Source organism: Alligator sinensis, unplaced genomic scaffold (assembly GCF_000455745.1).
Source record: "Alligator sinensis unplaced genomic scaffold, ASM45574v1 scaffold74_2, whole genome shotgun sequence".
Lineage (NCBI taxonomy): Eukaryota > Metazoa > Chordata > Crocodylia > Alligatoridae > Alligator > Alligator sinensis.
The window spans coordinates 181,670-198,716 of NW_005841931.1; the positions used below are offsets into that span (position 1 = coordinate 181,670).

Genomic DNA, 17,047 nt, shown 5'->3' on the forward strand with positions numbered 1-17,047 from the left:
GCTGGTAACATCCATGGTGGCTAGGAGTGTGTTGCTGGGAAGGTGGTCTATGTTTTTAAGTTTCCGTAGAAAGTCTGTAGTGTCTTGTACAAAACTTGCTCTGTGGGTGACGAGCGGTTTTAGGATTGATTCAATGAAACCTGATATTTCCTCAGTTAGGGTCCCATGGTTGGATATGATAGGTCTGCCAGGGTTCCCTTGTTTGTGGATTTTAGGGAGCATGTAAAAAGTCCCCGGGTTAGGTAGCGGGGGGATCCAGGTCTGTAGTTTTTCTTGTAGTTAGAGACAGACTTTCAATGGAAAGCATGCTAAAGCATACATTAGAGTATGAAGAAGCAATGGGGCTAAACTAAATAGATCAAAAAGCACTATAGTGGGAATGGGAAACTGGAGGAACATGGAGAAGTTTGGCCTTCAAATAAGAGAGAGAGTAACCAGAGTGCTAGGGATCAAAAGGTGATAGCAAGGATATGGCAAACACTTTGGTTATGGTCTGGAAAGACACTGTCCTTTTTTTGGAAAGTGGTGGCTGTTAAGGCTGTACTACTGCCAATTATTCCATATACAGGAATTGTAATCCCACTGACATGGTGGCAAATAGCAAAAATACAGAAGGAAATATGTGTGTTTTTCTGGAATGCCAAAAGAGAAAGGTTGGCTAGATCTGAACTTTACAAAGCAAGAGAGATGTGGGGGTGTGGGCTGCCAGATTTGGGATTGTTTGTCTATGTGAAACATGTAATCGCAGTATACAAGGCAGTAACGGAGGGAGAGGGGAAAGTGGCATGTATCACCTGATTTCACACAGCTGCAATTATGAGGAAATGGGGAGTATATCAGACCTCTTTAAAGAGGCGAGGGGTGTGGCAACCGCCAATTCATTACATCAGGATGGAAGGTTTCATGCAGAGGTATAAAATAGGGTATGTAGGGCTGGAGGTCCTGAAGGATCATAAGAAACTGAAAAAAGCAGTAAAAGAGAAAGACAAGATGGTGCCATGGGAAACTTTACAGAAAGATAAGTGAAGAAAGTGTCATTAGTGCAAGAGATGGTACTATATGGACTCATACCGAAGGGCCCAGAGGCAATGTTATTAAGCACTTTATTAGCATGTGTTAAATCTAGTTTATGGAAAGTAAGAAACTTTTGGGTTTTTAAGGAGTTGGCTTTCACTGAAAGGGAGTTCCTGAAGCTGGGATTGCATGAACTGAAATACTACATTGATCAGGACAAGGAAGAGATTGGACAAAGAAGAGAAGAAGCGAAGGAAAAAAGGACTGGACACACTTGTTTCACTAAATCAACAGAAAGGACTGATGGGAGGGGTGGAGAGTTTCAGGTGCTTACTGAAGCAATAGTTTTTCATGGGGTTCTGTATGAAGAAAATGAGTTCTGTAGGGTTTTTTGGGAGAAGTTGATGTATGTTGTTTAAGGGTTTAATATATGTAGTTGTATGTAGTTGTATGTTTTTAGATATGTACTTGTTTTTGCAATAGGAAGTTTTGGTAAAACAAGGATGCTCAATATGTGAAGTTTTGTAAACGTAGGGTGATGTGTGTAAATAGCAATAAACTTTGTAACTAAAAAAAAAGAGTTCCCATCTATATGTTTCTTCAGTATGGGCCATGTGTTTTACTGGCATGCTCAGTGCTGGTTGCATTCAATCAACTTCATAGTTAGTTTCCATTACTGACCACATGCTGCTTCTGGCAGCAGTTTAATGAGTGACAATATATTTATCAAGGAGGTGCAAATATAACATGAAGGGCTTTTTCCTCATGCTGACTGGGGGGAAAAGACATCAGGAAGAAAACGCCATCCTGTGTTCAAATAAATACAGTATATACAGTAAATAATAAACTGCAGCTAAGTTATCAAGCTCTTGAAGATAAATTGTAGATAAAGTTATAACCCAAAACTCTGTTTTTGAGACTCCATAACTTTCCTTAAACTCCCTCCAATTTTTCCCCTATACATATATGTTATTGTTTCACAGGACCACTCATCCAGCTGGGTGAGCCAACAGACTTCCCCCTCTGGGGCTGTTTGCAAAAGGTAGTTTATGGAGTAGACAGCAGTGAGAGCTGCTAGTGCAGAATGGTCAGCTACCTCATTCCTGCCTCCTCATAATGCCATGAAGCACAAAAGAAAATTCCACTTTTCAGGACTCTTCAGTTTGCATTGGGTTGAAAAGTATTTTCAATATCACAGTCACTTTCCGTGTAGACTGTGACATCTCAGTCAGGTGGTGGCTGCAGGGAACAAGGTTTTATTTCAGTTTGTGTAATGTTAGATCATATCAAATGAGACATTTGGGACCTTTGCTTGGTTTGGCTTGCATCATGAATTAGGATGTGAAATATTAAGAAGAAATCTAAATGTTTGCATCTCACCACAGCATGACTACAGCCCATAGCGTGCCAGTCTGCTCATTCTTGCTCATTATAGAACTGAAAAGTATACTTTTCTTGGTTCACAGACTTCTCAGTTCCCAGCTTCCTGGGTAGGGGTCCCATCGTAAGCATCTGGTTAGATCAAAGGTAAATCCTAATGATTTTACTAAGCTCTTACCCTTACAAACCAGTGGCCACTGGGTGTAAGGGTGAAGGGGACAGGGGCTCTGCTGGTGTTCTTCTCAATCCTTCAAGTCAAGGGGAGGTGGCCAGGCAGGAGTGAACACACCCTGCAGATCAATGCATGGCTGCACAGATAATGTTTCCAGCAGGGCTTGGCTTCTTTGACCAGGGGATGCTGTTCCAAGAAGAAAGATTGTTAGGTAAAGACAGGATCCACCTGACAAAGAGAGGGAAGAGCATCTTCACAGGCAGGGTTACTAACCTAGGGAGGAGGGCTTTAAATGAAGCTCGCCAGGGGATGGAGACCAAGGCCCTGAGGGAAATGGGGAAGTGGGTGACCTGGAGGAAGCACAAATGGGAGGGGACAACAGGGAAGGCATTCTCATTCTGTCTGAGAAAGTAGGACAATCAGCTCATTCTCTCAGGTGCCTGTACACAAATTCACAGAGCCTGGGAAACAAGTAAGAAACATTGAAAGTCCTCACATAGTCACGAAACGATGATGTGATTGGAATAACAGAGACTTAGTGGGATAGATTGCATGACTGGAGCACTGTCATGGATGGGGGGAAGAGGAGGAGGAGTTGTGCTTTATGTAAAATTGCCATATGATTGCTCAGAGCTCCAGTTTGAAACTAGAGATAGGCCTATTAAAAGTCTTTTGGTGAAGGTCAGAAGGGAAAACAACAAGGGTGATGTCATGGTGGGTGTCTGCTATAGACCACCGGACCAGGAGGATGTGGTGGATGAGGCTTTCTTCAAAGAGCTAGTGGATGTTTCCTGATCACAGGTCCTGGTTCTCGTGGGGAACTTCAATCACCCTGACATCAGCTGGGAGGGCAATACAGCAGTGTGCAGGCAATCCAGGTAGTTTTTGGAGAGTGTTAGGGACAACTTCCTGGTGCAAGTGCTGGAATGGCCAACTAGAGGCCATGCTCTTCTTGACCTGCTGCTCACAAACAGGGAAGAATTGATGGGGAATGGATTAGTGGATGACAACTTGGGCAGCAGGAACTATGAGATGATTGTGTTCAGGATCCTGAGAAAAGGAAGGATGGCAAACAGCAGAATAAGGACCTGGACTTCAGAAATGCAACCTTCAGCTCACTCAGGAAACGGATGGGCAGGATACCCTGGGAGGTCAGTCTGAGGGGGAGAGGAATCCAGGAGAGTTGGCTGTACTTTAAACAAGCCTTACTGCGGGTGCAGGAACGAACCATTCTGGTGCACAGGAAGATTAGCAAGTAAGGAAGAAGATCAGGTTGGTTTAGCAGGGAATTCTTCAGTAAGCTAAAACAGAAAAAGGAAGCTTATAAGAAGTGGAAACTTGGACAAACAACTAGGGAGGAGTATAAGAATATTGGTTGTGCATGCAGGGATGAAGTCAGGAAGGCCAAAGCACAATTGGAGTTGCAGCTAGCAAGGGATGTGAAGAGTAACAAGAAGGGTTTCTACAAGTATGTTAGCAACAAGAGTAGGATCAGGGGAAATGTGGGTCCTTTACTAAATGGAGGGGGCAACCTAGTGATGAAGGATGCAGAAGAGGCTGAAGTACTCAATGTCTTTTTCACCTTGGTCTTCACAGTCAAGGTCAGCCCCCATACTACTGCGCTAGGCAGTACAGTTTGTGTGAGAAGGTGAGCACCACTTAGTGATGAAAGAACAGGTTAGAGACTATTTAGAAAAGCTGGATGTTTAGAAGTCCATGGGGCTGAGTCCAATGCATCTGAGGGTGGATGTGGGGAGAGCAGTGGATGTGATATACCTTGACTCTAGTAAGGCTTTTGATATGGTCTCCTGCAACTTTCTTGCAAGCAAGCTAAGGACGTATGGGTTGGATGAATGGACTGTGAGGTGGACAGAAAACTGTCCAGATCATCAGTCTTAGAAGGTAAAGCCAATGGCTCGGTGTCTAGTTGACAGCTGGTATCAAGTGGAGTGCCCCCAGGGTTGGTCCTAGGGGCTGGTTTGCTTCAGTATTTTCCTCAGTGACCTGGAAGATGGCATAGAGTGCACCCTCAGCAAGTTTGCAGGTGACACCAAGCTGGGGGAAGTAGTAGATATGCTGGAGGGGCAGGGCTAGGATTCAGAAAGACCTCAACAAATTGGGGGTTTGAACCAAAATAAATCTCTTGAGGCTCAATAATAAGAACAAGTTCAAAATCTTACACTTAGGACAACACAATCTCATGCACAGGCTGGGGTACAGGCTGGGGACTGACTGGCTAAGCAGCAACACTTCAGAAAAGAACCTAGAGGTTACAGTGGACAATAAGCTGAATATAAGCCAGCAGTTTGCCCTTGTTGTGAAGAAGGCTAACAGCATACTGGGCTACATTAGTAAGAGTATTGCCAGCAGATCAAAGGAAGTGATTCTTCTTTTCTATTCAGCACTGGTGAGGCCACACCTGGAGTACTGTGTCCAGTTTTGGCCCCCACGCTGCAGAAAGGATGGATTGGAGAGAAACTAGTGGTGGGCAATGAAAATAGTTAGGGGGCTAGGAAACACGACTTCTGAGGAGAGGCAGAGGGAGCTGGGTTTATTTGGTCTGGAGACAAGAAAACTGATGGGGGATGTAACAGCAGCCTTCAACTACTGAAGGGTGGTTCCAAAGAGGATGGAGCTAAACTGTTTTCAGTGGTGGCAGATAACAGGACAAGGACCAATGTTCTCAAGTTGCAGCAATGGAAGTTTAGGTTAGAGATTAGGAAAAACTTTCTCACTCCTTCATGGTTTATGTTAAATCAGAGTCCCCCAGCATCTTAGATGCTTTGTTGGGCAGGGCTGAATCTTCAGCAGAGACTGAAGGTACAGGGTGTCTGCCTGGCTTCCTCTTGCTCCCCTCCCTCCACCTCACCACTCCCTGCTGAAGCAGGGATTCCCCCCCTCTGCCTTACACAGACACCTCTCAGCATTAGCTAGCATACCACATGCTGGCTACAGTCTGTGCTGCTGGAGACGGGACAAAGGCAGTGTCAGCTTAGGGCTTTTTGGCACTAATCAACAGGTAGCTGGTAATGTCCCTCCATTCCTTCCTTGGGAATGGTTGTTTAAGAAGAATTTGAACTAATGAGAGATCCTTTTGTTTTGCTGATGGGCTTATAAATGCTCCCTGCTGTGTATGTAAATGTTATGTAAATCCCTGCTGGCTCCCTTGATGACCAGTGAGGGGGGGCAAACCCCTCTCTAATCAGAGCATCCTGCTGGGGCCTGGCCACACCCCCCTCAGCTCAGCATTGTGGAAGGGAAAGGAAGGCTTCACTAGTGCCTCCTGGCTCCTAGCCTGAGCCACTGCAGGCAGGGGCCTGCTTTTTTTCAGTCCAGAGAGGATGTCTGTGTGGTTACAAATTGAATCAGCCTAGGCAGTTTAGGCTAACCTGCAAAGAGAGAATCAGTTCAGGCTCAGGCTTTTAGAATGTCTGTCCCTTGCTTAGGAGGGTAGTAAAGCACTGAAACAGGTTACCCAGAGAGGTTGTGGAATCTCCATTCTTGGAGTTTCTTAAGACCTGGCTAGACAAAGCCTTGGCTGGGATGATCTTGTTGGGGCTGGTCCTGCTTTGAACAGAGGGTAAGACTAGCTGACCTCCTGGCATCCCTTCCAACTCTAACTTTCTACGATTCTATGACTAGGGATATGAGGTTGATTGAAGTAAGGTACTCAAGTTTCAGGTTATCCCTTTTTTTCAGTTTTGATGACCATTACCTTCCTTCCTCTTCTTTTAGAGTGCACTACCTCTGTGAGCCACTCTAATTAAAGTGCCCAGCATGTCTTGCATATTAGTGTACCCACACTTCAAAATGTTAGTGGGGGCAGTTTATCTAAAGCTCATTGAATAAGGTTTAGATAAAGTGTCCCCACCACCATTTTGAAGCATAGAGACGCTGATACATGAGATACAGGAGGCTGCTGTAGCACAGTAATTATCACTCTCCAGCAGACTTGATTAATCTGTCTGCTCTAACGCACTGCAATTGCAGCATATCAGTGCAGCCTCCCTGCTCATGTATAGGCACCCTATGATTCTTCATACTGCCAAGTCATGGACTTCTATGAAAATCTTGTTTGCTTTTAGTGGCTCCTGATATTCAAGTAATTTTTGTATTCTTTAAGTTCTCTAATGCTAAAAGTCAGATTCCTCATTGAAAAATGTCTGGGTGAGGGCAAGGAGGGAAGAAATCTTATGTTGCTTAGCAGTGATGAATCTGGAAAATTAAATGACCCATTTTAGTGAAATCCAAAAAGTGTCCCATTTACTCCACAACCAGTAATGCAAGGCCATAATGCAGGGTCTCATCGTAGGAGAAAGGAGGAGTAGGAGTTTTGAGGCTTTTCCTTCAGATAGAAAATGAAAACAAGAGATTAATTATACAAAGTTACACTTCTAGAAAACATAAGTTCCTTGCAAAGGATATGGGTTATCTTACTGACCATTAATGTTGTGAACATCTTTCCAGGTGGATACCGATGGAGATGGCTACTTGAACTGCATGCAAGTTTTGATGGCACTGAAAGAAATAGTCCCTTCAGAAGCTTTAACTGATGCAGAAGAACTCTATGTATACAGGGTAATTAATGTCATAAAGATTTGTAGATTTGTTCTTTGAAAGTTTTGGGGTCAGGGAGCCGATACTTCAGCTATTTAAACCATCACATGTTGTCATTCAGTATTTTATACATTTATAAAGTCTCTCATCCAGGAATTTGGAAACTATTTAAGTCTCAAAATATTCCTCCAAGAGAGGCATTCTGTATAATGTTCAGTTTTACAGGTGAAGTGCAAAGCTGAGGTCAGAGATGTTGGGACCAAAATGTTCAGAAATCAGAATCTAATTCTGAGAGCTTCCGTTTTTGGATTTTCAGCTTGAAACATCAGTGGCCTGATTTTCAGCGTCATTGGGCACTATAATTGTAAATGGGAATGGCAGGTGCCCAGCACCTCTGGGGATCACTGCCTAAGAATAGCACCTAAAATAGTAGATATGTTTGAAAAAATGAACTGTTAGATATTTCCTTTTACATGCTGCAATCTGAAGTGCACAGCTCATTTCATAATGAAGCTAGTTTCCAGTAAAGCAGCATTCTGATAAAAAATAAATTCTTTCCATCCAAGAAATGCTAAGAGGTCCATTAGGAAAGTGTATGTAGTGAGTGATCTCAAAAAGTCAGTAGGAATTTTCTCTGGCAGGTATTTTTCAGAGGTCCTTCTACGTGAAGCATGCATGGTAAAGACCACCAATTCATTTGTGCTGTTTGATTATTCAAAACTTCTAATAAAAAGTGTGAAACAGTACACTATTATTATGGTAAGAACACAAGAAATGCCATGCTTGGCACAGTTCCATCTAACCCAGTGGTACAGGGCATGGAAAGGAAAAGAATATTTAAGCAGGCCAGATCCAGCTACATCTCTCCTTTGCACCTCTCTCCCACAGCTTCCTGTATTCTTGGGCCTAGGAAGTCCTAAATTGGAGATTATACTCCTAACTGTCATACTTCCTGCTTCCTGCTGGAACTGTTCTTCATGAATTTTGTCCAATCCCCTTTTGAACCTTATTAAATTATCAGCCTCTGCATTCTCATATGGCAAAAGAAAAGAACTTCCTTTTCTTTTCAAATCTGATACCTAATAATTTTATAGTATGCTCCCTAGCTCTAAGATTGTGAAAGATAGTAAATAGTAAATCTTTATTTACTTTCTCTATGCCATTCATCATTTTGTAGACCTCTGTCATATCCTCCTACTTGTCTTTTTTCTAAGTTATTATACCTGACACTTGTAGAATGTATTCACTTCTTAAACTATTTATTCCATATATACACTAACAGAAATACTCCTTTTTAGCTATGTTTTATTATTTAGGTCCAAAACCAAATAAGCTAAAGAGTCAGTTTTCCAAGCAATGTGAGGGGAAAAAAATATCTAACCCAATGTGTATTTGTGCTGTGTATACGCAAATTAGTACTTAAGAAAGCTACTTGGTCAGTCTGTGATTTGTTCAAAAGCTTTGTCTCTATCTAACAACATATCTGTAACTCGAAATTGTTGAGGACCCAGTCATCTTCTATAAGACCACATGATGTGGGTTTTTTTTGCACTTTATTGTTGCATTATTCTATCTCCAGTTTAAACTTCCATAGTTGTCAATGTATACTTTGTTCTAATGGGAAACTAGAGCCATTTCCTAATTGCTAGACAGAATTGAATGTAGCAAGTTAGGAACAGAGGAGCACTGGTGAAGTAAAGCCACTGTGTGATCTTATGTTGGAGTACAGCAATGGCAGCTATAACATTATAGAGGAAAAGGCTGAAAGGCCCTGCTAAGCCAGACACCGTTACTACAATATACCGGGGTGGGCTCCTGATGGAATTAAAAGATGGTGAGCAAGAAAGAACGTTTTGTTTTTTCTAAAATATATAAACTGTTTCAAAATTTGCTTAATGTGATTTTGGTCATGCAGGTGTGGAAAGACCCAGGATGAAACAGGAAGGAACGGCAGGGGCTCAGAGGCAATATTTTGCCTTTGCATTAAAATTTTGATGACTTATATTTTTCAAAGTGAGTAATGCCTTCAGGCTCCTCCATTGTCAGGTATCAAACTTTACATTACTAAAAAAGACCTGATTTTCTAAAGAACTGAGCTAAGATGTTTCTAGTTGGGCCCTTACAGTCATTACACACTATTGAAATTGTAGACTATTGTTTATATCTGAAATTAGATCAAAGCACAAACATTAGCCGCCATTCAAAACCAATCATTACGTTTGTCTATTTTTTAATTTTAAAGGCACAGATATTAAATAAAATATTACTTCTGAATGTCCAATTATTGATGCTTTAGCACCGAAGTAATATGGTCCAAAGCAAAAAATTTACTTCTGAATGTTGTCCAACTATTGATGCTTTAGCATCTAAGTAATATGGTCCAAAGCAAAAATTTTTTGGCATTCTTAAGACAAGTGCTTACTTTAGCTTTTCTTCAAAAACAAATGTGGTGATCCATGTCCTCAGCTAGTGTTAATCAGTGGAGCTGTGCCAGTATATATCAGCTGAGGATCTGGCCTTGTCTTATATGCCTATTTGCAGTCTTTCAATCATGATATTGTTTGAAACAGACAGACTCATTTGACACACAACATAAATGTCACTGACACAGAATACCGGTACTAGGAAATACTGAAATAAAGAAAAGTATAAAAACCTCCATGATTTAGTCGTAACCTTACAAAGGCTTTGTTTCTTTGGACACTTTCTTTGAAAAGACCCCCATTCCAAACAAAACAGAAGGAAATTAGTAGGAAGTGATTATGGAGACAGGAAACCTGAAAGCCATGAAACTGTAAATAAAGTGTTATTTGTACTACTGTATCTGGTGCCCTACTTTACATTCCCAGCACGAAACGTTAGACAAGGCTTTAGCCCAAGAGTATGGGACAAAGTTCTTTGGATGCTTAAAAATATGCATCTTGTATATTAAATAGAGGACTGCCATTCATACAGGTTATACTGGGCCTTGGGTTCATCTATGTACATTTTTACATGAAACTTGGAACTTCCTAGCCAGATCCAATTGCAGTTTGTTCATGGTGGCAGCTGATGTGAATTGTTCCAACATCGCGCACACATCAAATGGTTTAATGTTAGTATTTGAAGGCATAGGCACCATGGCAGGCACCAGTGCTAACATCGTTATACAACTCATATTGCATCATGATAATCCAGTTCACTGATGCCTGCATTTATTGTTTACTTTTATTGTATCTAGAAAGCTCATCTTTTCCTTCTGTCAACATTATTGTATATGATCCATTAATAAATCTAAAAAGGTTTCATTACACTATACACTTGGTCCTTGTTTAATGAACCGCCTTCTTTTATAGTAATAATAATAAAAAAAGAATTAGTACAAACTTTAATTACTTCCATTATGCCATGTTTGCTTTGTCAGTGGTTTCTGCTTTATGAAAAGTTAAACCACAAAGTTAGCCCAGCAATTTTTTATGCTTGTGCATGTGCCTTCAGTTAATACCCTATCTTTTTCCTTCAATGGCCTTACATTTTGTTCCCTGTTGAAGTTAAATGTGGTTCGCAAAGCTAAGATAGACAATCTTAGAGAACAAAGTACCTGAACAAGATGATATGTAGAGGGCCAACATTTTGTGGGATGAGGAGCTTTAAATAATGGGAACTTTAAAGGAATTTCTTATTACTCTGTGTGTGTGTGTGTGTGTGTGTGTGTGTGTGTGTGTGTGTGTGTGTGTGTGTGTGTGTGTGTGAGAAAGTGAAAAAGGAAGAACTATCAACAAGGCTTGTGGGTGATGTAGTGATCACTGGGTTCAATAAACACAGACATACAATGAATGAAAAGAACTACATAAATCATTTGTAGAGCAGCAGGCAACCTCTGCAGACCCTTTGGGTGCTGACAGAAGTAGCATTTGCCAGATGAATGGCCCCTTGAAAGCACTCTATAGCCATGCCCTGACAGAAGTGCATGGCTGCAGAGCACTTTAGAAGTGCCTGATTGCACAACAAAGTAATCCTCATTACGTGATGGTTCAGATGAAGGTGCTCACTCCAAAGCAGAGCAGCTTCATTAACTTCTGTAAGTTCCTATGCACAAGCAATGCCCCACCCCTGGTGAAGTCTGTAGGATAGGAGGGGAAGAAGGAAGGGGGAGGGAGCTGTGGGCTGGGGTTTGCCCAGCCTGAACTGGAATGGGCAGGGCCAGATTAATGCATAGGCAAACTCGGCACATGCCTAGGGCCCTGAGCTATGTTGGGGGCCTTCCCTTTGCCTTGCCATCATGGTGTCTGCTTCCTAGTGGTAGCTCCAAGCCAGTGTTGCCTAATTTTCTTATAATAAGTGGAATTAGGCTTTTTTCCCCCAAAATGTTGCTTTAATTTTTTAGTCACGAGTTGCGTTTTTCGGGGCTTTTTTAAATTTAGAGATTACTTATTTGGGGCTTTTCTGTAATACAGTGGTTCCCAAACTGTGGGTCCAGGTTGCAGAAACAAGATGGGGTCACAGAAGGGCCTGGCCCGACCAGCATGCAGCTTCCAGGTGGGGCTGCTGCTGCTGCTGCCACCCCAGGGACCTGTGTGCCTCTGGCCTGCTCCAGGCACCAGGTAGGGAGAGGGCAGGTGCTGGGGAAGGGTGGGGGGAGGCTGCAGCTGGGCAGGAGTGCAGAGCTCAAATGGGACGGGTGTGGGTGTGGCAGAGGGTGGGGAGTGTGGAGACCCTTCACATACTCCCCACCATGGTGCACAGCCCCTGTCACCAGCAGCGGCAGCCCTTAGGGCACTTGTGGCCCATGCACGTCCAGGCGTGGCTCCAGCCAGTACTGCACAGTGAAGTGAGGAGTGAAGCCCTGCTGGTTGCTTCTCGTGCCAGGCTCCATGCGGTGCACATGCTACTGGGGAAAGCCTGCTGTGCAGGTTATGGGAAGCAGGGAGCAGGTAAGGCAGCGGCTTCAGCTCAGACACAGTGGCTGCTTATAGATGTAGGGGAACCCCCCCAGAACAGCGCTTTACTTCAAGCTCAGCTTGCCCCTACACCGAGCGCAGTACATGCCCAGAAGAGGCATCATATTAGTTGGACCCAGCTCACCCAGTGTTTGTATAGATCAGGTGCTCCAACTGGGTTCTTTTATCTAAAAACTGATTGAATCAGCTTTAGAGAAATCCATCAAAAAGCCCTGCTGAAGTGCCCAATCTATACAGACACTGCGGAGCTGGGTCAAACTAATATGCTGACTCTTTCAGTAAAGCTCTGTTTTGTTTTGTTTTGTTTTTTCATGACTGTCAGTGCCTAGTGTGGCATGTATTCATGCTTTATGAGGTCTCTGACAAATTTTGCCTTTCTTATTTGATACATGTATTATATGAGAGCTGTTTTTAATGAAGAGGGAGAAGTGAGAATGTAGAAATGATCTGGTTAATTTTCAAAATTTGGCATTGATTATGATGTGAGCAAATGCACTAACTTTCCCTATCCTTTCATCTCCATGCTAAAAAGACATAGGGCTGTCTTATAAGAATACTAGGAGTGACTCCAGTGGAGTGCCGAGCGACCCACACCAGCTTTAAATTAGCTAGTTATGGGCATTGAATATAATCCAGCAGTGATATCATGGAGCTGATTATGGGCTGAGAAATCTACTCAAGAAAGATTAAATTAATCCATGCTTATTAGTCCATACTGCCATGGGTGGATCATGACAAACTGCTGAGCTAGCTGGTGTAGATGAACCCTTCAGACTGAATGGCTAGTTTAAACTGTGTTACAATGCTGTTTTCCTGAGTTGCTACTTCAATGACACCAGGGAAATGTGTGAGTTCTGCGAGTTGTAGGTGTTGGACCAAATGTATGAGAGGACAAAGAGAGCCTTCTAGGGTATAATATTAATATCAGTTAATTACTAATACAGTATTAAAGTTTGAATTAACATGTCTCCCTTTTATTATTATCAATTGTATCAATGAAGTGCCCTGAGAGAGAGTTCATACAGTAAGAACTTTTTTTGAGTGTCTTTAGATAAGGTTATACTTCTGTTTAAAATATCAACATGTGGCAAACTAAACTTGGTAGTCTTAAAAATTATTCTAAGAGTTGACATTGGTGGGTATGCTTTAAGAAGTTGAGCATTCGAGGGGAGGAGGGAAAGTTGCACTGCTTTTCCACTTATCTACCAGAGAGTGTTCGTGCATCAGGTAAATGGATTTGGTGTGATTTCTTAAAATACTTAACTCTCTGTTTTACATATATTCATGTGGGGGGTGGGCAATTCTATTTGAATTAGGTATGTAAAGTTTGGGAGGGGCCTTACAATACAATGTAATGTTTGTCAGGAGTCCAGTCTTGTCAGCTTTCTTGGATAAATTATTTTAAGATTTTTTTTCTGCCTATGTTAATAAAGCTTGTTGCTACTTCGATCTGAGCTTATTTCTTTCCCCCTCCCCATCACCCTTCAAGCAAGACAGCAATCTGTTCGTTTTAAACCCTTCATCATCTTTGCTCTCTCCATCTCTGTTTCCCCAGATTTTAGAGATTGTTGACTATTATGTAACAGATGGCCTGACAGACCTCCGACTCTTTGCAGTGATGGCTAACTTGGCGCAGAAAATAGCATCACTAGAGTAAGTATTCAGAGGCATAGATGCTCATGAATTTTAACTCCTCACTGACAAAAGAATTCAAGGGGGTAAGAGCTGATCTATCAGTAGCCGAAGTAATTAAAAGACTTAGATGGCTCTCTAGTGCAGAGTATCCCTTCACTGTTACAGGCTGTTTATACTAGATTAAGCTAGTCCATGTCCCATTGATCTCTAAACTATAACTATGCTTTGAAACAATGGAACAGCTTAATCCAGAAATTGAGACATTCCAGCAAGCATTTGTTAATGCTGTTCTTTTGGCTTTTAATGAAAAACATCAAGCTGAAAAAAATGTATATCAGTGTAACGTGAATATTGTGTTAGAATTAAATTTTGATTTTGATTTCTAGCTCATTTCTAGTGAATGGAGCAAGCCAGGGAAATTACTTGCAGTAAATTGCTCATTCCCTGGCTCTAAACATTTAATAATTCCTAGCCAGAATATGCATTTTCCCCCCATCTCCTTTACACTTTGCCTTTGTTCTTTAGAGACACTATCTGCCCACTGCTTGGGTCCTCTGTGCTGTTTCTCCTTCCTCCTTTCTGAATTTCACTGAAAGTCTAGTTAAGGACTCTTCAAAATATTTTATGAGTCTTCCTTGTGAAACAGGAGAAAGCTGAAGAAAGGACAGAGCCGTTTCTGAACAGATCTCAGAACCAAGACAATTCAGTGAGTTATTCAAATTGGAGCTGATTTCTATATCACTTTTGAAATAGAAAGGAAATATGACCACACTAGTGTTCTAGCAGGGACTTAAAAATGAAAGACCAAAGATGAGGTTAAATTGCCTTCTGCTAGATGGAGGGTAAAGGGAGAGTTATAGTTCAAAGAACTGATTTTGCATAGAGGTTGTACTGGATGTAAAAGCAGTATATCACTAATACCCTGACCAGATCCTGCATTTCTCACCATCTTAGCTACTTAGTACAAGGAGCAGTTGGAACTCTGCCCAAACAAGAGTAGTTTGCACAGGGGAATTCTTGGGTGGTATAAAACTGACATAGCTGGCTCTATCCCTTTCACTCCTACCCCTATTCAATGGAGGAGGAGAAAAGTTGCAGCTAGAAAGCACTACACTCTGATCATCCTGAATTTGGAACAATTGGCCCATCCAATGAAAATCAGAGTAGTTTTGGAGCAGCTCTAGCTTTTACCTGAAGCTATTTATCCCCAGCAGGCATAAGAAGCAAGAAGTGGAAAGATGGGTGAATGCCCCCTCCCCCCCGGCCCTTCTCTCTTCAGATGCACTAGGGAGAGTTCAAACATACCTAAAAGTCTAGCATGGGATTTTCACAGGTATCTAAATGTTTGGGAGCATAAATCTCATTCAAGGTCAGTGGAATCCCTGGCTCCCAAGGGAGGTGGTGCTCTCCCCTACCTTGGGGTCTTCAAGAGGAGGTTGGATATGCATCTAGCTGGAATCATCTAGACCCAGCCCTCTTTCCTGCCTATGCAGGGGGTCGGACTCGATGATCTATTGAGGTCCCTTCTGACCCTAACATCTATGAATCTATGAATCTGTGTTCCTATCTGTGTTCTTTTTGGGCACTTTTGAAAAGCACTACCCTAGCCTGTCAAGTGCACAAAGGATAAATTAATGTTATCCTTTTTTTCCTCTTCATGTGAGTATGATATATGTGTTGTAAGGAAGTGTTTACATCTTACAGCTAGTCTTCTTTTCCTACATACTTCTTCAATGAATTCATCATGTTCAGTTACTGACATAGTCCTTTCCAGAAACAGACTGTAATGTCATATAGAATGGGATTCTAACTTCATTGTAAGATTGGGAAGAAGGACACATTGGGATGGAAAGAAGAAATCCATTATGCAAGTGAACATGTCTTCAGTACTATCAAAAGAAAGAGCAGAACCTTAACAAATGAAATATATTCTACATGGAAGTCTAAGCCATGATTTAAAAAAAAAATGAGGCCTAAAATTAGATGCCTATCTCCATGTTGAATTGTCTAAATGAGAAGCAGCAATTTCCATAACTGCTGTGAACCCAGCAAGCACCCCTGACTTCATTGGAAGCTGCCAGGTGCTCAGCCTCTCAATGCATCTTAATTTGGATGTAAAAACTTTAAGTCTGCTTCAAAAAAAAAAGTAATGGCTATTTTTGGGGCCACTATATTTTTCTGCTTTTGCTTCTTTGAAAAATTGGTAATTTCAGGAAAGTCTGCTGTAGCTGTTAGCTGTAGGGAGACAAAAGGTATCGGTAATTTGTAGGTGGCTATATCCCATACTTGCCACACAAGCTGGGCACTTGACAGGTATGTGCATGTAATACTGGAGGGCCAAAATTGATAGAATCATAGAAAATTGGGGTTGGGACCTCAGGACGTCATCTAGTGCAACCCCCTGCTTGAAGCAGGGCCATCCCCAATTAGATCAATCCAGCCAGGGCTTTGTCAAGCCGGACCTTAAAGACTTTCAAGGATGGAGATTCTGTCACTTCTTTAGGTAACCCATTCCAGTGCTTCATCACCCTCCTAGTGAGAAAGTTTTTCCTAATATTCAACCTAAACTTCCCTTGCTGCAACTTTAGACCATTTCTCCTTGTTCTGTCATCTGTCACCACTGAAAACAGTCTAGCTCCAACCTCTTTGTAACCACCCTTCAGGTAGTTAAAAGTTGCTATCAAATCCCCCCTCAGTCTTTTCTTCTGAAGACTATATAAACCCAGTTCCCTCAGCCTCTCCTCAGAAGTCATGTGCCCCAGCACCCTAACAATTTTCATTGCCCTCTGCTGGACTCTCTCCAACTTGTCCACATCCTTTCTGTAGTGGGGGGCCCAAAACTGGACACAGTACTCCAGAAGTGGCCTCACCAGTGCAGAATAGAGGGAAATAATTACTTCCCTCGATCTGCTGGCAACGCTCCTACTAATGCAGCCAAGTATGCTGTTAGCCTTCTTGGGTGCTGACAGACATGGAAAAAAAAATCGCACTTTACTGAAGTAGCAGCACATTACTTCGACCTGGCTCTGCAGTGCTTGTATAGATCAGGGGCTTCAGTGGGGCTTTTTGACACTTTAATCTAAAGCTGATTTAATCAGCTGTTAGTTAAAGGCACCAAAAAGCCCCACTAAAGTGCCTGCTCTATACCGATGTCAGGAAAGCTGGATCCAGTTAATGCAATGCCTTTTCTGTGTATGGGTTGGGCTCAGTGCGAGAGTGTGCTGAGTTTAAAGTAAAGCACCATTTTTTCCCACATCTACAAGCAGCCCGTAATATCTTATTCTCCCTTAACATATTACTTTCTCCCTGCCTGCACGCACGCACGCACGCACTCAAACAGCCCTTTCCA

General features: G+C 42.2%; 1 protein-coding gene across 1 annotated transcript in view; it reads left to right on the plus strand.

Moving 5' to 3' along the window:
- The window catches only part of LOC102380976, a 240,135-nt gene that overhangs the window by 168,672 nt on the left and 54,416 nt on the right, over positions 1-17,047 (plus strand). Inside the window, 2 exon segments of the mRNA XM_025198932.1 lie at positions 7,034-7,144; positions 13,619-13,716. Coding sequence (XP_025054717.1) covers positions 7,034-7,144; positions 13,619-13,716 — 209 coding nt within the window.